At 37.4% G+C, this 26,261-nt stretch overlaps 1 protein-coding gene and 1 pseudogene across 1 annotated transcript; one reads left to right on the top strand and one right to left on the bottom strand.

Annotated features, from left to right (window-relative positions):
- Positions 1 to 1,416: 1,416 nt before the first annotated feature.
- Positions 1,417 to 20,863, top strand: cgnb (cingulin b). The gene is made up of 20 exons (XM_016277855.1): positions 1,417 to 1,579; positions 5,937 to 6,962; positions 7,447 to 7,547; positions 8,995 to 9,064; positions 13,383 to 13,507; positions 13,592 to 13,724; positions 14,179 to 14,391; positions 14,654 to 14,781; positions 16,138 to 16,234; positions 16,387 to 16,599; positions 16,975 to 17,064; positions 17,193 to 17,435; positions 17,940 to 18,110; positions 18,394 to 18,555; positions 18,709 to 18,798; positions 18,887 to 18,970; positions 19,175 to 19,293; positions 19,373 to 19,481; positions 19,643 to 19,806; positions 20,075 to 20,863. The coding sequence occupies exons 2-20, from the start codon at positions 5,946 to 5,948 to the stop codon at positions 20,205 to 20,207; spliced, it is 3,462 nt and encodes a 1,153-aa protein (XP_016133341.1). The 5' UTR covers positions 1,417 to 1,579; positions 5,937 to 5,945; the 3' UTR covers positions 20,208 to 20,863.
- Positions 20,864 to 22,053: 1,190 nt separating this feature from the next.
- On the bottom strand, positions 22,054 to 25,902 carry LOC107589486 (interferon-induced very large GTPase 1-like; annotated as a pseudogene).
- Positions 25,903 to 26,261: the final 359 nt, after the last annotated feature.

Raw genomic sequence — 26,261 nt, 5'->3', positions numbered from 1 at the left:
AATTGGGATTTCATGACTATATTTGTGTTGTCTATAGCAGTTTCATAAATTTGTAGGGCAACCCAGAAGACGAATTCACCCTGGTTTCCCTGGGATTTCCTATGGGTTTTAGAATTTAGTCAAATAAAGTCTGTGGTTAACTTTATTTTGAGGGTGCATGATTTGTTGCAACAATTTAAATGATCTCAGTCTTGCGTTTTGAAGCTTCTGTGTTTTTAAAAGGCTTGCTACAAGTTGCTATGCAAGAACTGCTACAGTTTATAAAAAAGCACATCAGTTTGAATTCTTGTGGTAGTTTTAGCCCTTTTTGGCAGCTTTTGCCAACTGTAATTTTGTTAAAAAACAAAACACAAAAGTCCCTTCAAGTAATATTGACCACAGACCTTATTTTACTCAAAAAAACAAAACCTATTCAAAAAGCTGCTGTAAATATCCGAGGAAACTCATGCAAATTTTGACTGTATAAACTAGTTAGAAATGCTAAAGTAAGCTATGAATGGCCATATTCATGAAACATGAGCGGAACAAATGTCTAAATCATTCATGGATCCATAATTTTGCAAATGATTAGCACAGAAAATTGTTCTAGTGTTGCGGTTCTATTATGTTTTTACTAAAGGTAAAAAAAAACATTTCCATTTTGACACCGAATTATATTCTAAATATAAACTGACAAATCTGCTAACCAAAATCTTTATAAGAAAGAACGTTAAAAATAAAACTGATGTTATCTGGCTTAAACCAATTGTTATGACCTTATGATACACGTTAACTATGTTTGGTTTATTTTCACAACCTTTTTTATTATTTGTAGTTTGTTGTTTTAAAACAAAATGCAATTTTAACTGGAATAAACAGTGGCATCAGCTGTATAAACTAGTTAGAAATGCTAAAGTAAGCTATGAATGGCCATATTCATGAAACATGAGCGGAACAAATGTCTAAATCATTCATGGATCCATAATTTTGCAAATGATTAGCACAGAAAATTGTTCTAGTGTTGCAGCTCTATTATGTTTTTACTAAAGGTAAAAAAAAACATTTCCATTTTGACACCGAATTATATTCTAAATATAAACTGACAAATCTGCTAACTAAAATCTTTATAAGAAAGAACGTTAAAAATAAAACTGATGTTATCTGGCTTAACCCAATTGTTATGACCTTATGATACACGTTAACTATGTTTGGTTTATTTTCACAACCTTTTTTATTATTTGTAGTTTGTTGTTTTAAAACAAAATGCAATTTTAACTGGAATAAACAGTGGCATCAAGTTTCTTAAATTGGTTAATGGACGGGCCCTGAATTATTTGTATTTGATTGACAGTGAATCTCGGCCAATCACGTGTTCCAATCGGCCGGCCTTGGGACAACTCTCCAGCCAATGAGCGCTCAGGAGGGGCGGATCAACGACGCGAAGGCAACAGGTTGTTTCGGAAAAAACGCACTGACAGTTTTGCGTGGCTTGTTCAACCTCGGTCTCACCGAGGAGTTTTTAATAGACACTAAACCTAAAAAGAGCTTCTTTATTATTTTGTGCCTAGTGAAGGTCATTGCTGAAGGTTTCGGAAAACAGGTAAGCAGAAGGAATGTCTTTGTTTACCCAGCGGTGTATATTTGCATTGGGCTTTTTGTGTGTGTTGCTGTTCATGGCAGCGGGTTTGTGTCCAGCCTTTCAGTTTTTATAATCCATAATCGCATGGTTTCACAATTACGCTGGAGTTCTGCTGAGCGAAGCAAAGAAACACCTGTTGCTTTGTGTCTGAAGCTGCAGGCTGGATTACAGAAGATGCGCTGATCCATAATCTATACAAATAATAAAGTCAGTATGACTTTGACCTGCGTTGATCCCAGTAGAACCGATAAGTATCATTTTTTTTGTATATTATGTATTGACAAAGTTGCGAATTTTAAATATCCCATATGATTTAAAAGGGGGTTTGATGTGTGTACCTTTGTGTCTATATCTTTTACAAAATCAAAGGACAACACAACTAAACAATAAGTCAAAACTGTCGCCATGATTTTTCTATTCTTTTTTGTATTATTGATGTAACTTTAACCACGTATATTAAAATAACATGCTGGTTTCGATCCCACCGATACTGACTGACTCGCTGGGTGGGTGTGACGCAATTTGAACACGACTGAAAAAATCCTTTCATTCTGCACCTTTGCTTGTGCTTCCTCATCTCTCTCAAGTCCTATCTGTGAATAGAGAGACTTAGGGACAAAAACAGCTCCTCTAAAAAGTGCCTGTCTCAGTGAAATTTAATATTTAGCTCTTGGTTATTTCCAACACAGTGTAACTAGAACATAGTGGTGTCTAATTGTAAATGACACAATAACTCCAATCTAGCCTCAAACCCAAATTCTATCATGTCATGTATTATAACATTGTATTAAAGACAGAGAGCACATTACAATAAAAAATAAAAAAAATCACAAAAATTAAACTATATATATTTACTCTTCAGAGTAAAGAGGAAAAGTACTTTTTCATGTTCTGGTTAACTCATTCCAGTCACAGAGAAAAACACATTAAATTACAATTTGTTGCTATTCAAATTCATATGTTTGAATAGCAGTCATATATTTGTGGGATATGTTCATGCGGTTATTCTGCTCAGACACCTGTGTGAACTCAAGGAGAATTGACTTAACCATGGGACAGTTGGGTAAAAGTGGATTAAACAATGGCTCAGGAAAAGAAATTGTTAAAAAAATTGTCTAGCATAATTTTCATATAGTACAATGCCACTCGGTTAAGAGTTTACTTTTTGGGGACCATGTCAGTTAAATGGCAGTTTACATTTGGTGACATTTTGGAAGTGATGAAAAGTGAAAGATGTCCATATTTGGGCTAAAGACTGTGTTGACATAATTGACATAAATAGCATTTTCTCCATAGAAGCATCAGCCAAGAAAACAACGAATGGATTAAAGCCAATTCAGACACGGGTACCCTCAGGGTACTAATACTTTCAAAGAGAGTGGAAACTGTAAATAAAACCCTAACAAATCTGGTTAGGTATTTTTTAAACAAGAGCAATTTTTCTCAACAAGAGTTAAGTCAATGATCCTTTTTTATTTCCATGTGAAACATGCAGCTCGGATGATTCATGTATTGACCTAAAGTATCTGATTTAATACTCATAATCTGTAACATTGCATGCAGTGTTTGTGTATACACATTTACGTGAGGGGTTGACATAATGTGCTTTTCATGTGTGAGTCATTCATACAGAAGTGAAAATCTATTTCTAGAAGTTTGAGTGTAAAGTTTCAAGAAATCAAGGGAAAATGGAAGTAAATCCAAATGAATTGATTTTAATACAGGAAATAAATCGATTTTCTAAATGCATTTTTTTCTTTTTTGATCATCTGTGACATTTGGATGTAAGTCACAAGAAAAAATCGGTCACTATTTCCATTTCAACGCAAGTTTAAATATACAAAATTATGTGAGATAGATGATGAGTTACAAAGGGGTGGAAAATTTACCTGAAATTTTCTGCCACTTTGCAACCCTAGATGTAACAAATTTTTACCAGTAGTGTGGTTGAATTAAAAGAAATGAAAACGCAGCTAAAGCTATCGATTACTATTACAGTAAAACTGAGTATCATCGTTCACTAATTAACATGCTAAATCAAAGGCTTCATTTTCGAAGACTAGTGATATGATCTGATATGCCTATTAGATTTTTTTTTTTACATTTTGGTAGAATTAATGTTGCATAAAATTGGTCAGAAATGGGGCGGCAATTTGGTTTATTACATAGAAATCAATCATCACATGCTTTTCTAAGTAGTCAAGAGTATGTGCAGCACAATATTTTGTATTGTTAATTTTACTGCATGAATGGAAGATGGTACAGAGAACTGATGATCTAGTTTAGTAACATTCCTCCAAGAACAAACAGCCATTCTGATGCCAGGTGGGACCCAGTGCCTTGTGGAGGGAGAGAATCACATCCACATAACTATCCAGACCTGTTTTCATAAGTTTGTAGCTTTAATGTTTGGCGGATGTAAACACATGGGTTCTTCTAATGCAATAATTTGAGAAACCTGGAAAACTTGCACCCTTAAACAGTTTTCATTTGGTGAAAGTATATATTTTTGTCTGAGAAATATTTGTCACTCACATGTTGTCTTGACAAGAAACTCAATTCAAAAATATACAGTTAAATATATACAGGTTTCACATAATTAATCTGCTCCTTTAACCAATGAGAAATCACATGGTGGGTTCCATTTTACTGGAATGCCTGGAATCCCGCCTATGTGAGGAAGACAATGGCTGACTTTGAGTAGCTAATCACACCCAATGGCTCAACAGAAGTGCTGGCAGTTATAATGTAACCAAATACCCCTGTTTCAATAAGTTATTCTTTGATAGACCAGAGTTTGTGGACTCTAATTTTAGTTCTCAATGTCTTCAGTTTTTGCCCCCCAGCGTTATGCTGGTGCATTATAAGTTTGTGTTTAACACAGGATGCAACATACTACTGCAAACACAAAGCAACTGTTGACTTATATAGAGATTGCAGAAAGAAATTTGCTTCAAAACTTCAAGTTGCACACACTGATGAGGTGGTAAAACGTGGGCTTTAGATGATGCCCTGCATAGCTCTGGATATTTTCTGCAGCACTTGCTTCATACAATAGAGCACATATGCGTCTCTTTAAACACCAGTAACTCGGTTAATTAGCAGATTAGACTCAGCATCCTTGAGCCGTCATGCAAACATGCTCTGTGGTGCTTTGATATGATTTGAGGAATGTTCCCGTCAGAGTGATAAGCTGTTTTTGAGCTAATGTTAGCTCTCCTGCATACTGGAACTGTGTTCTAGGAAAACGGGAAGACCGGAAGCAGAGTGGAATGTGCTAGAACCTGCTCCTATCAGCAGGCACACCTGTTTGTCACACACAAACAATATCTTTCTCTTTTCACATGTGAGAAGACTCTCAGTACCTGTGCCGATACCTGATAGCTGTGTGTCATACAAAACTGCTTCATATTTATATTTACCAAAGTGTGACACTATATCAAGGAGTTGAGAGTGGTTTGTTAAATAGCCTCTTGGGAAATATTAATAGTCCGACATGAATTTGAAAGGTGAGCCAAGATGGAAGCAGCAAAACAGCATCAAGTCTAATAGGACTAAGCATTTTTCTGAAAAAGCTTAGATGCTTGAATGAATTGCTTGCCATTCTGGCTGTAAAAAATACTATTAATACAAAAAGGTATTAGTACAGTACTTCAGTATATTTTTTGTGTTCATAGTGTTAATTTTAGTTTTAGTAATTTTGGTACTTCAGCTTATTTTAGTTTAGTTGAAAAAAGCTAACATTTCAGCAATTTCAACAAATTTTATTTTATTATATGTCAATTAACGGAAACAATTTTAATGGTTTTAGTTAAGAATAACAACACTGAGAAGATGTTTTGTGTTTTAAAATTTGCTTGAATTTTTCGTGGGCCCTAAACTCTATGCCATGGGTAAGGGTTAGGGTTGTGATTTACATGAATCACAAGCATGTTCAATGGGTTGGACAACTTTATAACCAACGGCAAATTGTTCGGCTGACTTAGCATTGAAAAAACGTCTTTGCAAAGAATTTCCAGTAGACAAAAAACTCCAGAGAATGTAGGTTGTGAAAATGAAGCGTCACTTCCGGTTGAACCTAAAAATTCTACAGTCTTTTGATCAGACTGTAAATCTATCCCACACAGCCTTGTTTTCATTTGAAAATTTAAATATGGAGTTTACCCTGTTTTGGTTTATTGCTTTGTAATTAATGTTGTGGCTTCTTTGTGCCCTCTTTGGGCTCCTCAAATAGTCCACCAAACAATCTAGCCTTTTAGTTTAGTCTCTAAATGGGCTAGTGCACTGATTTATTAAATTCTTTGTCTTGGCATCACAGCAGGTCACAATGAGCTCCCTCTCAGCAGACAGGAAGCCCCCTCTGGACTATGGTGTCCAGATTCGCTTCATCAAAGATTTGGACGACGCCGGCGGAGGGTTCCCAGACAGGAGTCGACTGGCTGGTGGAGTTGGTGGCGTCAGTAACGGGACTCCTTCGCCGTCTAAGTATGGAGTAGCTGTGCGGGTGCAAGGCATTTCGGGACAACCATACGTGGTGCTCAAGGACGGACAAAAGGGGGACTCTTACGGGGTACAACTGAAGACTCAACCACAAATCCAGAGCTCAGCTCCAATTGTTTCTCAAACCCCCCTATACAACACCCTGATTCTGGGACAAAGGGAAGGAGCTCGGACTCCTTTACAGGGTTCCTGTATCCCCGCTGACCAACCTAGCTCTCCAGATGAGGACTTTGGGAGCCCCTTAAGAAGGCCACCTGGTGATGGACAGGCAGGGACTCAAGGAGAAGCTGAGCCCAGGACTACAGAACATCTCACCCCTTCTGCTCTGGCTCCCAAGTTGGATAAAAAAGACGGCAATTGTTTTAACGAAGCAGGGCTTAGGAAGGTCAGGCAGAATGGTATTGGGAGTAGTCTGAATGGGACGGGGCTAAATGGAGCCTCATTGGATGACGACAAAGCCCCAGCTATAGACACCAAGTCACTGGCTCCCATTAATAAACTTATTAACCGGTTTGATGGTGGTAGTTTTGGTGATATTTCAAACTCAGAACCCCGAACTCAAATTCGTCTTGATAACCGAGTTCGGTCTCACAGTGTGGATGCCCTCAATAAACCTACAGATGAGCCCCCACCAACATCACCAACGATAAACCCCTATGCTTCTATTACTCCAGCTACAGTGCTCAAACTCAGCTCACCGAAACCATCAACCGGCAGTCTAGGACGAGACTCCACCTCTGTGGATAAAGTGGCCGCTATCCCCAAATCCAAACCCCTCACCTTCAGCCAATCTCCAAAGCTGTTTGTGCCCAAAGAAGCACCACCTGCTCTACCAAAGAAACCAGTGAGTCCTCAAGATATTGTTCTTCTTCTTGCATAAAGTTGGCACACCTTAAAAATCCAATCAGGAACCTTTCAATACAACCAAGTCCCCACACTACATTTTTCTTTTAAAAGTAGTCCATTTAGTTCAGATTTTCTTCACAATATGGAAGAAAAGATCTGTCACCACATTGTTTTCATTGTAACTTTAAAGGTGTTTTTTGGAAAAGCATGCTTACAAAATCTTCTTACAAATCATATTCATGCTTTTTTTCTAGCCAATTAAAAATGCTTTCTGCTTGTTAATCATTTTGTACATACGGTATTGCTGGCAATAAGATGCCAAGCATGCTTTTGGAAGGCTTTATTTTGGAGAAGTAAACATACACTTTTGGTTGGAGAACTGCCTCAAAGTTTTTTGATTGGCTCTCTGAGCACCTATTTCAGGGGCAGTTTTATGTATGGTATTTCAAAAATAACGTGCGTTTGATATGTCTTTTTTCCAGGTAACTCCTGACCTCATAAAGAGCCAGACCACGAGTGCAGAGAATGGAAATGGAGAGGATACCCAGACCAAACAAGCCATTTACAACATACTTAAAGAGGGGTATAATAATTATCTTTATTTTACAGAGCCTCAAAGTTGCCTATAAATGTATTTCACGATATGGTTGGTGAAGTACATTTATAAAGACATACAGTCACACTTTATTTTAAGGTCCAATTCTCGCTATTAACAAACTATTAACTATGACTTTTAATTCAACAAACTCCTAATTTGCTGCTTAGTAATAGTAAGGTAGTTGTTAAATTTAGGTATTGGGTCGGATTAGGGATGTAGAATATGGTCATGCAGAATTTGTGCTTTATAAGTACTAATAAACAGCAGATATGTTAAAGGGGTCATATGTTGCTAAAAAGAACATTATTTTGTGTATTTGGTGTAATGCAATGTGTTTATGCATTTTAAGGTTAAAAAAACACATTATTTTCCACATACTGTACATTATTGTTTCTCCTCTATGCTCCGCCTTTCTGAAACGTGTCGATTTTTACAAAGCTTATCGGTCTGAAAAGCGAGGTGTGCTCTGATTGGCCAGCTATCCAATGCGTTGTAATTGGCCGAATACCTCAAGCGTGTGACGGAAATGTTACGCCCCTTACCATACTGTGATGCCCTGTCCGGCCGGAGCGACGAGACAAAAACTTTAAAACCCATTATAAACGAGGCATTTGTTGCATCCAGTGTGGACATAATTACGGATTATAACGACTTATACCTTTTTACGCGTTGCGTTGCATCGCACCTCTTTTGGAAGGCCAAACAAAGTATTTTCACTTTCGCAACGAAACACACAGCGTCTTCACAACATGGCGGCGGCGGTGGCAGCAACAATAAAGTTATGCCTTCTCTCTTTGCGTGAACATTTGGGCGGCGTTATGCAAATCTTCCCACATCGTGACGTAGACATGTGGGGGCATGTTTAAACGAGGCGTTTTAGGAGGGTGTGGACGAGTCTTAACTTTTTTATAAAGAATATCTCTTTGGGATTGAGACTTTAGTCTTTGCAACTTTAGGGATCTTATCTATTCACGAACAGCTTGTAACTTGTAAGAGAAAGGAAAACTTGAAATCGCATCATATGACCCCTTTAATAATAGGCATGCAAATAAGCAACTAGTTAATAGTGAGAGTTGGTCCCTATACTAAAGTGTTACTAGACATACATTGTACTACTTTTTTAAAAGTCTTGGCTTGATTTCACACAACAATATTATCGATGACAGCTGTAATATTGGAGGAGTGACTCGAGAGATAAATTGAATAATATTTTGTAAGCTTATACTATTTTAATTGTATTTCTCATAGGGGCTTCAACAAATACCAACATGCTGAATACCACTCACATTTTAGCAATGCAGTAGCATTCAACCAGAATACCCTAAAAACATGCTTAAAACCACTTAAAACAGCCTTACATTTTCTTTAGAACATGCCATAGTCTAGTCTGTCTCTGGCTCATTCAATTTCCCTTCATATTTTCTAACACTAGGTCTATTGAGAGTGAGTCAGCCATCAAACACAAAGCAAGCCTCATTCATGACAGGTTCTGTGGGGTGAAGGTAAGCACGCTTGTATTCAATAAATCAGTTTGCATTTCCCAGCACTGAATAGCGCTAGCACAGTGTCTGCTGAATGAGGAAGCTATATCTAGAGAGGGTGTGTGTGTGCCCATGGTTTGCGTATCGGTCCCTGTTTTGCATGATTGTGAGAAAGATATTTTGAGACAGTGAGAGGAGATAACAGCAACAAGACAAGTATTTTTATGAAGAAATGAGCACGCTTGTTAAAGAGACAATAATCATTATGATTATGCATTTTAAAGAAAGTAGGTCAGCTAAGAAAGGGCTTTATTTAAAGGGCCAGTGCACCAAAAGTGAAATTCCAATATCATTTACTCAACCTCATGTTGTTCCAAACTTATATGAATGTCTTCGTTTCATGGAACCAGTCATGGAAACATTAAAAACCATCAACTTTTAACCATTAAAACCATAAAAAAATTGTTTTCTGTAGTGTGTTTTGGGACATATTCCATTAGGATTTAGTGGTTTTAACAAGCCACCAATAGAAGGTGACCAAGTAGAGACCAACAGGGTCCATTACAGTTTCCATTAAAACCAATACAAGTCCCATTATAACCAGTAAAACCATTACAAATTTTGTGATGGTGTCTATTGTTTTGTTTTTTTTCTCTCAACATTACATGTTATTACAAATGCCTGCAAAGGGAGCCAAATGCCTGGTAATTGCTGCTGTTACACTTACTTAATCTCAAATTTTTGGCCACCTTTTTGCTATAGATGACACAGCCTCTATAATTTCTTCAATAAAAAACATGTGGACATCACAACCCTTACAAAAATTAACCATGGTTTTATCGTAGTACAACTGCTTAATTTTCTTTTGCGTGATTTCTGAATGCTTGAGACCATAAAATCAATCAGACAACTGTATTAATAAAATAATAGTCATAGTTAACTGTCTAGAGCAGGGGTCTCCAACACGTTGCTCGCGAGCTACCAGTAGCACCATGAAAATACCAGGAAAGTGCTACATACGACTTCCATTCTATATTTCAGTTTTCTTAAGTCATTTGATAGAGATTTCAGGCTAAAATTCAATTAACTTGTTTTTCCTTGTATGTTGTTGATGAGAGAGATGTCATGCTTTGAGACGAATGAGAGACGAATCATGCTTTTGAATTGGATGCTTTCAGTGAACTATTGATTCAGTTCACAAAACCAGTCTGAGTGATTCGTTCATGAATTGGACTGTAGTGTTGGGAAGTTTGGATCATTTTACCGGCTCGGACCATTGAGTCTCGTTCAACAAAATGAACGAATCTTTTTTCGAGTAATTTAGTTTATTTTAGCAAAATATAATTAAAATGTTACGTGTTACTTCCCTAACACGTCTGCTACTTATGCAAACGTTGATTACACTACAAACAATACAATACTATAATGCTATAAGAAACAGAAAAGATTAATTCATTGTTTACCTGGGTCTTCAGTCTATGATTAGCTCACCTCACCTCTTATCTGACAAGTCTTCAGGTTTGAGTCGTTCATTCATCACGTGACAGCCCCATAAACTTAACCAATGCAGTCTGAGCCGGAAAGAGAATTGATTAGTTCATCTCTCGAGTCTTTCGAATCGTTAATTTACAAGCTTCCTTACAAACGGGTACATAGTTGTTGTTGTTGTTGTTATTATTATTATTATTAGTAGTAGTAGTAGTAGTAGTAGTAGTAATAGTAGTATCATTATTATAATTATTATTTACTCTTACAGTTACGTGATGCGTTTCTGGTCTCAAATTGTAGCTTTTTACTTCTTACAGTTTATAAATGTGTGAATTTCTGTCATTATGGTTCTTTTCCATAACACTGAATGTTGTAACAAAGGTAATAAAGAGTTGGTTATTATTATTAAGTCTCTTTCCGGCTCAGACTTTATAGGTTAAGCTTATGGGGTTGTCACGTGATAAACGAACAACTCGAAAAACCCGAAGACTCGAGAGATGAACTAATCAATTCTCTTTCCGGCTCAGACTGCATAGGTTAAGCTTATGGGGCTGTCACGTGATGAACGAACGACTCAAACCCGAAGACTTGTCAGATAAGAGGTGAGGTGAGCTAATCATAGACTGAAGAGAAAAATTGAAATCGCATCATATGACCCCTTTAAGTTTATGGGGCTGTCAAGTGATGAACGAACGACTCGAAAAACCTGAAGACTCGAAACAGGTGAACTACTTGACTAATTCCAGTAAAGAACATATAGGATGTTGCGGATGCACAACTGAACGAATCACTCCCCGAGATGACTCATTCTTCCCGTGTCACATTAAAGATTCTTTCAAAATGAACGAATCATTCAAGAACGACCTATCACCACCGGACTGATCTAGTTCTCATACCAGGTTATCAGTGAAAAGCAACTTAAATTCTGTTGCTTAAAAGTTTGTTGCTCACACAAAGCTATCATATGACTACAGAAGACATATTATGATACTTAAATGATCACTTTAATTACATTTTTATGGCACTTTTATGTCCTTTTTGAAGCTTGACAGCCCCAGTCCTCATTCACTTTCATTAAATTGAAAAGTGGCAAGGATATGGACTAAAAGAACAGCACCTTTTGTGTCTTCAAGAGAAATAACTCATTCAGCTTTAGAACGAAATGAGAGTACGTAAATTTTAATTTGGAGGGAAATATCCCTTTAAAGACGGGTTTCTGTTTCTTCCTGTACGTACACACATGCATGGGTGTGCGTGTCTGTATAATATTGTTAGCCTGTGTGTTTGCATAAGCTTCCTGCATGTGAAATATCCTCCTGCGGTCTCTTGGCAACCGTCGCCTCAACAAGGAAAGCTGATTAGGGCCGCGTGGTTGAGAGCTCGCTCTTTGTGATCCATCAATAATTAAGTTACAATGGAAATGGATGCCTAAGAGGGAGGGTTTCCCCTCAACCTGGGGGCTCTCTGCATGTCTGTTTGGGTTACAGCCTCTTATGCTGTCATATCCCACTGAGCACTCGTCCATGCATGATAAACTCTGTTGTTGTTGTGGGCAGTATTGCTGGGAGATGTTGCGACTGTCGTTAATTAAGCTCATTAGCGTGGAGTGCACATTTTCAGACACTTGGAGTTTGTGTTTATACTGAGATTATACACTACTTCTAAGTTTAAATTTTTCAGATAGAAGTTAGTACTTTTATTGCGCAAGGAGGCATTAAATTCATCAAAAGACATTTATAATGTTACAAAAGCGTTCTGTTTCTATAAATGCTGTTCTTTTGAACATTTATAGTTCTGAAAAAAAAATGCATCATGATTTCAACAAAAATATTAAGCAGCACAGCTGTTCTCAACGTTGATAATAAACATTGTTTCTTGAGCAGCAAATCAGCATGTTAGAATGATTTCTGAAAGATCATGTGACACTGAAGACTGGAGTAATGATGCTGAAAATTCAGCTTTGACAGGAATAAATTACATTTTAAAATATATTCAAATAGAAAACCATTACTTTTATTTGTAATAATATTGCACATTATTAATGTTTTTACTGTATTTTTGATCACATAAATGGAGTCTTGGCGATTTATAAGACACTTCTTTCAAATAATAATATACATAATGTATTTTGTATGGTAGTGTATGATGATCAATTGAGCTGATATGGTTGTATTCTTCCTAAAATTATATACATGTCTAATTGTTTAGATTTACATTGGTGTTGGAGGTTTACTTATAATAAGATGACTTTAGTAGTAATTTAATTTAAGAGTTCTTTTTTTATTCAAGAAGTAACTTTAGACCCTGCAACACAAGAGGTCAGTTCAAATGACCTCATAGTAGCCATGTGTGGTCATTATAATGATGGCAACAGCAGTTGAATAGTCTGATGGGATATCCTAGAGGACTGGGTTATTTGAGGAGCACGCAGCTGCCTATTGGCTGTGTGCATGTTTCAGATATAATTCTTCGTGTTTTATGCTTCCTCATTAAATTAAGATCAGCCATGTGCAGATATAAGATTATTCATTTAGGCTTATCTGTATCAGGAGTCAGGAGTCACCAGGAAGGAGTTTTTACGGGATTTAAGCCAGCAATGTACAGCCTGCTCAGCTGCCTTGAACAGTAGCCCCATCCCTACAAGGATAATTTCAATAACTTCACTGATCATAAGACACACATTTGACACGCGCTTTGATGAAAACTTGAGCTTTTTGAACCCATAGATTTTTATTGTAAATGCTTTACTGTAAGTGTGAATTTTCAGCATGCTGTCAGTACAGCTTTATTTGTTTTGAACCCAAATCATTACAGTTATTGTTAAAGCTCATTGGGGTTTTGTGCTCCACAGGGTCCGCAGATATTAGTGACTGACAGCAATATGAAGTCTGAACTGGAGCAGGCGTTCAACAAAAACACACAATTCCAGCAACTCCTGGACAAGGCCAAGAGAGAACTACAGGAAAACCAGGACCAGTGAGTCTCTATGTGCATTAAAACAAGAAGCAAATGTGCATTTCCAATAGAAAATTTTGTCTGATATTGACTTCCTCTCTTCAGAATGGCGGAGCTGCGTATGGATAGAGAGGCAGCGGAGTCTCGCTTACGGCAGCAGGAGGATCAGCTAGCTCAGCTCCAGGAGGAGCTCAGACGAACGCTGGAAAACTCACCTCAGTCCGACACAATGCAGCTAGTACGCACACAAGAATGATTATAATTATGATACAGAATGATTGTGATATCTGCTATTAATGACCCTTACTCAGCCTTTTTTAATGCTTTAAATACTTAACATATTGCACCAAGATGTCTAAATGAAAGTGTAAATAAATGCAAACTCCAGGTAATAAAATTGAAAAGGTATGCAACAATAGATACACAGTATCTACACAAATACAGAATAAATCAATAATAATATATAATGAGTAAACACACCTATTCATTGTGTATTATGGCCATTTTTTATAATCGAAAAACAGTAGTCATCACATCATGAATTAACACACATGCAGTTATGGGAATTTTGTATTGACCAAAGACACCATTATAGCCGTCTGTCTATCTATCATTTGTAAGATACTATTCTTTATAAAGCTGATTTTGAAAGTGAAACTTTGTTTTCCCTTAAAAACTCTTTTTCTCTGCAGGACTTGATGACAGTGCAGGCAGAGCTGTCAGAGTCTCTGATGCTGAAGCAGAAACTGGAGGACACACTGAGGCAGAGAGAGCGAGAGCTCACCGCTCTGAAAGGAGCCCTGAAGGATGAGGTGGAATCCCATGATAAAGAGATGGAGGCCCTGAGAGATCAGTACAGTCAAGACATGGACGCCCTGCGTCATAGCATGGAGACCGTCTCACAGGTGAACATCCACTACAAGACTGAATGAATGCCTGTGTCTCACGTTCTGAGTCCCTTCCTCACGGGGATTATCATGGAAGAGAAATGTTTTATCACTTGTCACATCATGCCTGATACCTAGGCTGGATCGATTCAGATGTGTGATCTGTTTTGTTGTCCAAACCGTTGTGAGAAGGACTTCTAGCAATCTTGAAGGGGTGCAAAGTACAGAATTGAAGTTTTCACTGATACCTGTTGTCTTTTCCTCTTTGCCTTATCCGCAGTCTCAGCTGGAAATCGAGGAGGAGCGTCAGAAGGTTAATGCTTCCATCTTGGCTCTGGAGGAGGAGCTAGAGAGATACAAAGAGCAGAGCAACCAATGGAAGGAGCAGCTTAGCTCTGCCAACCGGGAGTAAGCTCTGACACATGAAACATCAACTTTTGAAACATTTATATAGTGATGCCAAAGTTTTGGTGAATATCGGTTATGTGATGTGAATTGGATCCAATGACTGTTTGGTAGTGTTTAATTTTAATTTTATGCATATGAGCGTTGAAGCCCACCAGTAACATTAGGGCATCCAGCATTAAAAACAGCCACTATGATTAACAACCATCAGAGTTAAAATTACAGTATTTTAGCAACATATATCCATAGCTATGCAGCCTTAATCACGTAAAACATTGTTTTATAATTTCAGAAATTGTTTCGGAAGATCTTAAGGTGTCACTCCAAGGTTCAAGTCCATATTTGTCTAAGGAGTTAAGAGACTCATCATCTATAATCATATACAAACAATCTTGTGACAACACCCGTTATTTACATCCAGACTTCAGTATGTTTAGCTAGAATTTTTGTCTTCTGGTCCTGTAGGATAAAAGGTCCACATTTAATTTGCCTGATGTGTTACTTCACATGTAGGTACTGTTATTATCCTGTATTCAGTTCACACTCACTGCTCTTCAAAATTTTAGGGTCTGTAAGATCGCTTATGCTCACCAAAGCTGCATTTATTTGATCAAAAATACATTAAAAACAGAGATGTTTTAAGGTGCATTTAGTTTTTTACAGCAGGATTTGATCTGAACTGTAACTCTTAATCTTGCCCTACAGGTTTCATTATCTGTTTTTTATGTTGTCTTAGTTTGTTTGCGTTTTTTATGTGCTTTATGAGCTTCATGCTACTTGCTCATGTCAGTTGTGCTTGTTAAATGTTTATTGTTGTCTTTCTGTTTCATGTGTTCACTTCTGGTACTTGTTTGCCAGACAGGGGCAGTGCAGCGCATTTCAAAAGTGAGACAGAGTCCTGTAGGCACATAACTACTGACACCACTGGCAGAAATTAATCATCAATTAACTATAACTGCTGAAGTGTTTTAGTGTAAATCAGTAAATTGTCGTAAAATCTGGCCCTGGTGAAAACAGACACACTAAACTAGAATCTATTAACCTGGTTTCAATATGGCTGCAGGTTATAAAATCTAATAAAACTCTTTAAGACTAATCAAAATAAAATCCTTTAATCTCACTATCTGAGCTGGTGCATCATATACAGTATTTCACAAAACAACACTTCTACTAGAACTGTCAAAAGTTCTAGTGCAGATCAAATCTTTTCTTATGTCATAAATCATTTCAATTCTGTTCCTGATTCTAAAATAACAGATTCTTCTATAGGATGTTGATTCTTCTACTGGATGAAATCATTTTAGTGAATAGTTGAATGTGATATTTTGTGTTTTAATTAGTGTTTGTCTCATTGGACAGGCTGCTGCAGGCTCAGCAGCAGAAGAAGGAACTGGAAGAGAAGCTGCTCACAGTTAAGAAACAACCTGATGAAACTGATTCAAACGTTTTAATGAAGGTAAGATACAAATACAATGCAACAATCTGTTTAATCTCTTCTATGGTTCAAAAAGATTAATTGTGACAGCTAACTACTCACTGTGAATGCTGAATTTTGAGACTTAGATATATGTTTTTTAGCCTGGTATAAAAGTTACTTTGCATTTTCAGGAGCTGCAGCGGTGCCAAGATGATTTGAAGAAAGCTCTTTCAGAAGCGGAAAAACAGAAAGCAGAGGCAGCAAAAAGGGAGGAGGAGCTTAAATCAGTATCAAGAGCCAATGAGAATCGAGAGAAGGAGCTGAAGGGAGAGATTGACAGACTAATAAATCAATCAAAGAAAGACAAAGAGGAACTCACAAAAGCGCTGGAGAAAACACAACAGGTGATTTTTGAAATGTATTTATTATCCTTTATTTTACCAGGAATTGTCCCATTGAGATATAAATCTCTTCTACCAGGGAGTCCTGGCCAAAATGGTAGCACAGAAAGTTTCACATACAGATTAGACACACATAAAACAAAACAAAAAATTATAAATGACGATTATTAAAAAGCTAACAGGGTGCATTAAATCCCATTTCATCCATATTTGATTTTGTCTTAACTGGCCTATTTAGGAGACTAAATCTCATTGGTCTAACCTCTCGCTCGACATGCTGAATTTTAAATATGTTTTCACTTTCTTGAGGAAAAGAAAAAGTACTTTAAAATAATGTAATATTTGTTCCCTTATTCTATTTTATTCTTGTTTGTGTAGCCCTCCACATCAGCGCAATCTCAAGATACTGAAAGCAACCTAGAACTTCAAGAGGCCAATGCTCGCTTAAGAGAGAGAATAGCACGCATGGTAAAACATCCCTAAAATCCAAAATAGCCTTTTGCATTTAAGCACTTTGCTTTAAAATGATTGGCATAATTATTCATCTCTTCTGATTTAGTTTAGTCTTCCATGTACAATGTTCTTTTCATTTACAGACACGCTTGCACTCCAGTGTTCCTGACAGCTCCTCCGATGTTCTGGAGGACGAGAACCGAAGCCTGAGGAACCAGCTGGAGGAGTCCCGACGTGCCGCTTCTCGACAGGGTCAGGAGAAAGAGGAGCTCAGCAGACGGTTGGAGGAGAGGGAGAGAGAAAGAGAAGCGTTGAGACGCGGCAAGAGTGACCTGGAGGAGCAGAAAAGACTGCTGGACCGAGCGATGGAGAAGATCAATAAGGAGGTGTGTGTGTTTTTGTGTAGTTAATAATGCTTCTTTTTATTATTATTAATTATTTAAATAATGTATACATAACACAACTCTTCAAAAGTTTGAGGTTGGTACAATATTTTTTTTAATGTTTTTGAAAGAAGTCTCTTATGCTCACCAAGGTTGCATTTATTTGATCACAAATACAGTAAAACAGTAATAATGTGAAATATTATTACAAATTAAAATAGCTGTTTTCTATTTACATATATTTTAAAATGTAATTTATTCCTGTGATGGCAAAGCTGAATTTTCAGCATCATTACGCCAGTCTTCAGTGTCATATGATCCTTCAGAAATCATTCTAATATGCTGATTTGCTGCTCAAGAAACATTTATTTTTTTATCAATGTTGAAACTAGTTGTGCTGCTTGATATTTTTGTGGAAACTGTGATACATTTTTTTCTGGATTCTTTGAATAGAAGTTATAAAAGAACAGCATTTATTTGTTTTTTATGTTCATTTCTTTCTATCAGATGGAGAATATGATGGGAGATTCACGTCAGTCGGTGCAGGTTCTTCAGTCTCAGTTGGATGAATTCAGGGATCGTTCACGTAGAGAGCTGCAGGATGCTCAGAGACTCAGTAAAGACAGGCTGGTCGAGCAACAGAGAGCACAGGCCCTCTTAAAGACCACCCTGGAGGAGGTGAGACAGACCAGGTTTCACTAGATGTTCACTAAAGTACAACATGGTGTTTATAGGGCAAAAATCAATAATTCTAGCAAAAAAAGGATATCCTTCATGAAAATCAAGACATTGTCTGTGAGAATATTCCCACTGCTCCTATCCATCAGCACATTTACATCTATTATTATTAACTTTGGACATTAAACCAGAGCCAGATCAAAAGACCAGTGGACACTAAACTTACAAACTTTCAGTTCACAACTGAGATCACAGCATAGATACTTTGGTGTGTGTTTCTCAGGTGTCTCGTCTGAAGAAAGAACTGCTGTCATGCTCAGAGGAGAGGGACAGCGCTCAGCTGGATAAAGAGCTGCTGAGCAGCCGTCTCAAACACCTGGAGAATGAGCTGGAGACAGAGAGAAGCTCACAGACGGACCGCAGCAGAGAGATCCGTCTGATAGAGGTAACTGTAGGTTTGGCATCTGGACTTTTGAGTGAAACCAACTAGGCAGCACCCAGTCTTTGTTTTTAGAGGCTTCACTGAATGTCCATATGATTTAAGAGTGATGGGAAATGAAAACAGGCTGTTTCAGTAATTTGTTTGTTGTTGTTTCAGGACAAAGTGAAGACATTAGAGATCGAGTTGGATGAGGAGAAGAGTGGAGCAGAGCTACTGAATGAACGCATCGCTCGCAGTCGAGAGCAGGTACACAGATTGTCATTTATGTTTGATTCGTTCTGCAAGCATTAGCTATGGATGTAAAAAAAAAAATGTAATGTTTGTTTTTTTCTAGGTGGATCAGCTTCGTTCTGAACTGATGCAGGAACGTTCAGCCCGACATGATCTTGAGATGGATAAGAGTGCACTTGAGAGACAGGTACACACAGACACCTTTTTATTAATAGACTTGTGCCAGTTATTAGCATTAGATCAGAAGATTGAAAACACAAAGAAAGCAAGATGTTAGGAAAAATATTAGTTTCATGCATGTTTGACACTCTTTAGTCACATTAATAGATTATTACTGTATGTGTTTAAAACCCTATATATATTTCATATATTATCTCTCTTGATCTTTCAGGTGAAGGAGTTAAAGTCTCGTATCGCTGATATGGGCACTCAGACTCGTCCCTCTACTGGAGTTGCGATGCTAGAAAACAAGATTCAGGAACTGGAGGACCGTTTGCGTAGTGAAGAAAAGTAAGCAGCTGGACAAGCACAATCAGCACATAACTGGATATTAATAAATAAAGCATCTATCTGTCTTTCGTGCATTTAGAGAGAAAAACACCATTCTAGCAGCTCAGAGGAGATTGGACAGGAAACTTAAGGACGTGACAGCCACCCTGGACCAGGAGCGAAGTCAACATGCTAAGCAGAGAGACCAGGTTAGCACACACACACATTTTTCATGCACATTAGGGTATGTACTTGATGTACTTAAAATAGAAAGCTCATTTTTTATGATGTTATTTATCATTCCTATAAATGATGTGTAGATGAAGCAGTGTGTATCTAAACAGCTGCTGTGTGTTCATGTCTCTAATAGCTGTCTCTGCGAGTGAAGGCTCTGAAGCGTCAGCTGGATGAGAGCGAGGGGGAGGTGGAGCGTCTGGAGGGCGTCAGGCGGAAGGTTCTGCGGGATCTTGAGGAGCAGCGGGAGCTGCAGGAGGCACTGCAGGCCAAAGCCAACGCACTGGAGAACGAGCTCAAGTGAGTTTTCTATGTCAGACGTGCCTGATGTGAAAAAGCTTCACTGTCCTGAAAACATCTGAGCTAATGAAAAGTGTAGAAGTCAGTAGTGTCACTACATTTAGCTAGTTACATCCCACCATTGATAGCAGATGCATTTAGGCCTAGGTTTAGTTGAATTAACCGTTTTATTAGTTGTAATGAACATTCTGGCCACCTACATTTACAATGCTAAACTACTAACAGTCCTATGGCTGATATATTATAATGTGTGTGATTTGTTTGTTAGGAGGAAGGTTCAACAATCACGACGCCCAACTCTGGGAAGCACCTTGAGCTCTGAGGAAGAGGACAGTTACTCTGACTCAAAAAGCATCACGTCTATTCTCACTGAAACGCCACTTCAGACCACCAGCTGTTAAAGACTGAACTATAGAAGGAGAAGGAAATATCTTTTTGCACACATTTGATTTGAGTTTTCTAGTAAATGTAAAAATAATGAAAGAGACATGAAGGATACAAATGGTGTGACATCAACACAGTCCGGAAAAAAAGAGCTGGTTGTGGATTGGATGGGATAGATGGGTTTGACGGCCTAATAAAGCAGTCGGTGTGAAGAGTTGTCACCCAAAAGCTCCTTTAGTATTGTTTTGCTAAAACTGGTTAATTCTGAAGAAACGTTGTTTGTTCTTACTCTGTTTATGAGTGTCATGTTGTTTGTTTTAGGAAGACTCGAAGTAAATTGTATTTGCATAAGATGTTGTTAGGGTTTTTGACATCCTTATTCATATTACCAAAATTTCCTGTGGTAATGGAAAAAATATCAATGAAGGATACATGATGGAATGTATAAAACCTATAAAAGTTCATTTATAAAAGTGGAATTTGACAAGTAGTACTTCAAAATTATTTTGATTCCTCAAAATTCCTGTGGTAAGTGTTCTCCTTATTATCTTTAATGCTACACACTAGTGAAAATAATAATGAAGGATATTTAGAAGGCTCCTTTTTGTGTTGCTTTAATTTGAGAACTAAACTTGCACTATGAATGACACCTTTTGTGCCAAGACAGAAAAAGGAAAAGCTCTTTTGATGTAATGGCTTTGAAAAAACAAAAATACATATTTGCCTTAAATTTTCATACATTTAGAAAGCTAATAAAACTTGAGCTGCTTTTTGACCATTTTTCCAGAGACATATATGTGCTGTATATTCAGATTTATCAGAATGTATTTACCTGTCCGATGGTAAGGTACCATGTTTTTGGAACACGGTTTCATATTACACTGTACAATATTAAATATGTATGTATATACTGTCATGTGTTTAAAATTTATTCTTCCACTACGCAGTAAAGGTTTTGAATTAATTACTCTGGCAGGGGTTTTTCTCTCTATTTTTGTAATTTAATTTAAGGCTAAATTCTCTTGTAATCCTTTATCTCTCCTTTATACTATCAGTTATTTCTCAACTTTGGTCAGTGTCCTCCAGTAGACAACATGTTTACCATAAACAGCAACAATCTTTATTTTTTCAGTATTAGGTTGAATTTAGAATATAGGTTTAGCCTTTAAGTAAGCCATTTTTATTGTTCAGGACTTTTAGTGTAGAGAAACTTTTTGACCATTAATGCTTTGAAAAATGAAATATTTTTGAGTGCAGTTTTAGTACAGCTCAATACATTTTAAACTACGTGTATGTGCATATAGATAAGTGTTTTATATCATGAAACATAAAGTGTGTTTTCAACTCTAAAATGTCAAACTTCAGAGACCAATTAATGAAGATCAAGAGCTTTATTGTTTTTTTTTCATTCTAAGTATACTTCTATAATTATATTTAGTAAATGTTTATAAATGTTATTCATTTCACGTATACACATGTAAAATCATAAAACATTTAAAACTTTGTTGACACTAGATAGTGTAAAAGATTTGCCACAGTCAGTGTGTTTATACAGTGAGAAAGACATAAGTGACAAAAGGTCATTCATTTTGTTTTATCAGAGCAAAGTTTGATATTAATATAATGTTTTTCTTTGTTAATCAATATTGTGGTTACATACTGTAATAGATGACAATGCACTAAAAACTGAAAGCTTTATTTTTGATTCCAAGGCTTTTTTTCCTCAACTGATTTTCATTTAGCAAAAACTAGTTACCTAAAGGAAAACTGCTGTGCAATATTATAAATTCCCATAACCCCATTGGTGGCAACAGTTCTACAATCTACTTGGGCTTACAATGCTTTTGCGAAGTGACACCCTGGTCATTGAGCCTGTGAACATAGAATGTGAAATGGATCATCGTCTTTTTTGGGGGGTGATTTCAATAAGAATTTAACATCCAAGCATTCATTTGCCTGATGTACAGAGATGCTATGCCAATCAGGAGGTATGTCAGCTGGTTTTAAATCGTATCTCTCAGCAAATTTCGTGTTGTACTTCGTAAAGATGTACTTCCAGAAGTCAGTGGCTTCAATAGTATCGTCAGGCTGTATCCTCCAGTCAGGATAGATCTCTCTGTATTCCTTATATGGATGCCACTCATGTCCTGTGTCTTTACACTGGAATCGTTTTTCGCTAGCGACAAGAGATGAGCATATGTCAGGGACTAATTTGTTTGTGTCAACCCAGCTGTAGTAACCAATACCTTCTGGCCGATGAACTGAGGCAAAATGTTCAGTATGGTCTTTTCCACCAGCTTCACAAGGCACACTGCAGAATGGACACATTTTCCCACAGCCAAACACTCTGCTGAAGAGCTCCTCTTGAGGTTTGTTCACTGAGAGTCTGGTTAGCTTATATCTCACATCACTTACACTGCGTAGCTGATCTTCTAATGTCTGATGCATTTTGTCTATTGATGATTTAAGGCAATCTGCAAACTCAGCAGGATTAGAATTGTTTAAAGTCAAAGTTGCATTGAGGGTGCCAGTTGGTGTGACCAACTCTTTATCAAGATATGAGAAGACTTTGGTTACAAAACTGTGGATGTTTGTTTCATCTCCACCGTCTTTGCTACGGAAGATATCTGTCTCTCTCTCTGCACTTACAACAGCTTCATTGATTTTGTTGATGATAACGTTCAAATGCTCAATTTCTAACTTGAGAAAGGCGTCTTCCTTTGAAAAATGTTCAGTGATCTTCTCTAAAATCCACTCAGTTACAAACTTCTCATAATTTAGCACATACTCACAAATATTGTTGAAGTCGTCATGCTGAAGCAGCTCTTTTAAAAGCGAACACTGGAAAAATGTCCGTGTGCTAAAATCAATGGCTCTTTCACTTTTCAACATTTCGTCCACAATGTCAGGCCCAAGACGTTTCTGGATGTATTCCATCACGGCAGGACGAAGCATTTCATGGCACACATCTCTGCCTTCTTCTGACACTGGTCTCGCTGGTAATAGAGGTCTTTAAAGTCAGCTAACCATTGCTCCTTGAAACTTTCAAGAGATTTCAAAGCATCATTACTCTGTATGTAGTCATCGTGGATTTTCTGAAAATCTCTTGCTGCAATCCCGCAGATGTGGATCTTGAGAGATGCTTCAATTTCAGGGTTTATCTGTGGATCCTGGGAAGTTTTCAGTTGTTTGTCAATTAAGCACAACAGTTCTTCTATGTCAGTGCTGTTGAAGTCTGATTTTGCACTTGTCTTATGTCTAATAAATGTTTCACATTTATTTACAATTAAGTCACATACCATAAGCCTTTTTTTTTTTGCTATTTGAGTCATTGCATCTAGCTGGTCCAAGAAAATATTTTTCTCTCTCACGATCTTTTTACGCACAGCAACATCTGCAGTGTTTTGATGCACAAAATGACAACAGGGCTTTTTCCCCACCTCCTTCATGCGGAGAAATGCATGGACAACAATTTGCAGAGTGTCTTTCATTTCTGTAGCATTTTCCATGGCAATGTTGACAATTGTAATGCTGCTCAGTCCAACAACCAGAGTAGCAAGTTCGTTATCATGCTCATAACTATCAGCTAGTTTCGACAGCTCTAGAGATTTTAATCCCTCTGTGTCGATTACAAGGATATAGTCACATTGAAGCTCTGATCTGAATTCCTCAGATACGCTTATTAGAAGCATGAAAGCGCCTCTCGTGCATCTGCCACTGCTGACAGCAAACTGAACTCCAAACATTGTGTTGAGGAGAGTTGACTTCCCAGTGCTTTGGACTCCTAAAACGGTCACAACTCGTATTCTGTTGTGAGGTGATGTCAGTTTGTTAAGTGCCATAAGCACATCTCTAATCCATGTCATGGGAATATTTGATGTATCTCCATCAATAAGTTCTAGAGGAAATCCATTCAGCATCAACTGAGCACAAATTTCTGGCAGTTTTTTAAGGGAAGGGTGTGCAGACTCGTAGAGTTGGCTTAACTCTCTCATGAAGTGCTGAACTCCTAAAGAGCTGTTGGCAAACTGATTATCCAGATCTCTGAGACATTCTATATCTTCTGTGGATCTTATTCTGTCTTCTTTATTTCTACATACCTCTCTATATTGTTCCTCAAGCCTGGACAGGTGTTTTTTTGTTAGATGATCCAAATTCATTTTCATCCATTTGAGAAAGTACAGTTGCTCATTCGTGGAGCTTGACAAGCCATCGATGAATTGATTTATTGCTTCATTTATCCTGTGCCTTCCTTGTTCCATTCTTAGATTTTGGATTTTACTTTTAAGATCACTCGTGTAGTGCTCTATGTTTTGTTTCGTTGCCTTATGCCAACAGCACTCTTGCTTGTTAGATATTGCTTAAATAGGAGCCTAGTATGAAAGGGTTTGTCAAAGTAAATGTTTTTAAGCTACTGAAACTGCTATTTTAACTATAGTTTCATGAATTTATTTAGCCTAAAAAGTTTGCTTTGTTGTTATCTTAACGTTTTAAGATATTTCCAGATTTGTCAAGATCAGAGCACGAGATAAATTCTTGTAATCTCTGTAATCTTTAAAAAAATGACGACCTGTGATGATATTCAAAGAATGAAAAATAACAACCCATAGTAATTTACTAGCTTACTTTCGTAAGCTATTACGAGAACTGATCATTTTTATCCTTGCTTGCAAAACCCAGAAAAACACTAGATTTTAGATTTAGAGAAAAAGTACATTAGAAAAAAAAGTACATTTAACATAAAATTTTGAGAAAAAGTAGATTTTGATTCAATTTCAGCCCCATTTTCTTAGCCAATCTATGCACAGTGACAAATATAAAAGGAAATGCTATAGTGCACACACACAGCAGTGAACACACACCCGGAGCAGTGATTTGGCCATTTATGCTGCGGCACCTGGGGAGCAGTTGGCGGTTCTGTGCCTTGCTCAAGGGCACCTCAGTCGTGGTATTGAAGGTGGGAGAGAGCGCTGTACATTCACTCCCCCCATCTACAATCCCTGCTGGTACAAGACTCGAACCCACAACCTTTGGGTTATGAGTCCGACTCTCTACCCATTAGGCCACGACTTCCCCACCATTTATCATAATTACATGACAAATGTAAGCAGTTTGCAATAAGTTTACCTGTACACACAGATGCAGAGAAACTCTTCTTGCTGTTGTCCTCAATTGCCACTACTGTGATGTTATATCTTGTGCCAGGTGAAAGTTGTTTGATCTCAAAATGATTTGTATGTGTTGTTTTAGTACAGTCTGTTTCTTCATTCTTCCATTCGATTTGGAATTTTTGTTGTGCATTTGCAGTCACATCTGGATCTCCCCATTCTAAGCGCACCGAGTGCGGCCCGACATCAGTGAATCTAATGTGACCTGGAGGAGGGCGAATTTTTGTTCAAGACTTTATGGCTCAATGCATTTGTTAAAGGTAAAGTGAAATTTGTCTGCCACTGTCACTGAACAGAATAGAAAATATAATGTCAGGTTTTGAGACATTTTGTTTTTAAACAGGTGTTAGAAATAAATCTGAACCAGGTGTAAATGGAAACTCATCATTAGGCTTACACAAATAATACATAATTATTCATTAACTTCAAAACTTCAGAAACAAATAGAAGGGGATCCTATTAAGTGATATAAAGTATGAACACATTCAATAATGAAATAATGAATTTATATCTATACCATCAGTTTCTTCTTCTTTATCCTCATTTTGAATGCCACTGCTTTTATTAGGGTCCTCCATCTCTTGCTTCAGAATCTGTCAGTTTTCTATGGGGTAATATTTAATAATAATGTTGATTGTAAGACATATCTGAATATCATTTAAAGTTATTGTAACGGGGCTGACAAGACATGAGACATGTGGATCCATCTGCAGGCTTTATTAAGGAGACGTAGTACACAGGCAGGGTCAAAACAATGGCAAACAGGTATATGGCGGGCAAAACACAAGAATAGTCCTAGGGCTAGCGTAGGTCACCGATCAGCAGACAGAATCCAAGGGGCGAGACAAGAGAGAGAAATCCAAGAAAACAGGCAAAGATCGAAAACCGCAAAAACAGGCAAGG

The sequence above is a fragment of the Sinocyclocheilus grahami genome, unplaced genomic scaffold, assembly GCF_001515645.1.
Source record: "Sinocyclocheilus grahami isolate Dianchi unplaced genomic scaffold, SAMN03320097.WGS_v1.1 scaffold116.1, whole genome shotgun sequence".
In the NCBI taxonomy this organism is placed as follows: domain Eukaryota; kingdom Metazoa; phylum Chordata; class Actinopteri; order Cypriniformes; family Cyprinidae; genus Sinocyclocheilus; species Sinocyclocheilus grahami.
The sequence above is the reverse complement of the archived record's forward strand: the minus strand, read 5'-3'. Positions and strand labels throughout refer to the sequence as shown.

Excerpts from the sequence above, each read along its gene's own strand:
- cgnb (XM_016277855.1), top strand. The coding sequence starts at position 5,946 with ATGAGCTCCCTCTCAGCAGACAGGAAGCCCCCTCTGGACTATGGTGTC. Across the intron at positions 14,392-14,653 it reads GCATGGAGACCGTCTCACAG|TCTCAGCTGGAAATCGAGGA; the intron begins GTGAACATCCAC and ends CCTTATCCGCAG. Across the intron at positions 18,556-18,708 it reads GAGAGATCCGTCTGATAGAG|GACAAAGTGAAGACATTAGA; the intron begins GTAACTGTAGGT and ends TTGTTGTTTCAG.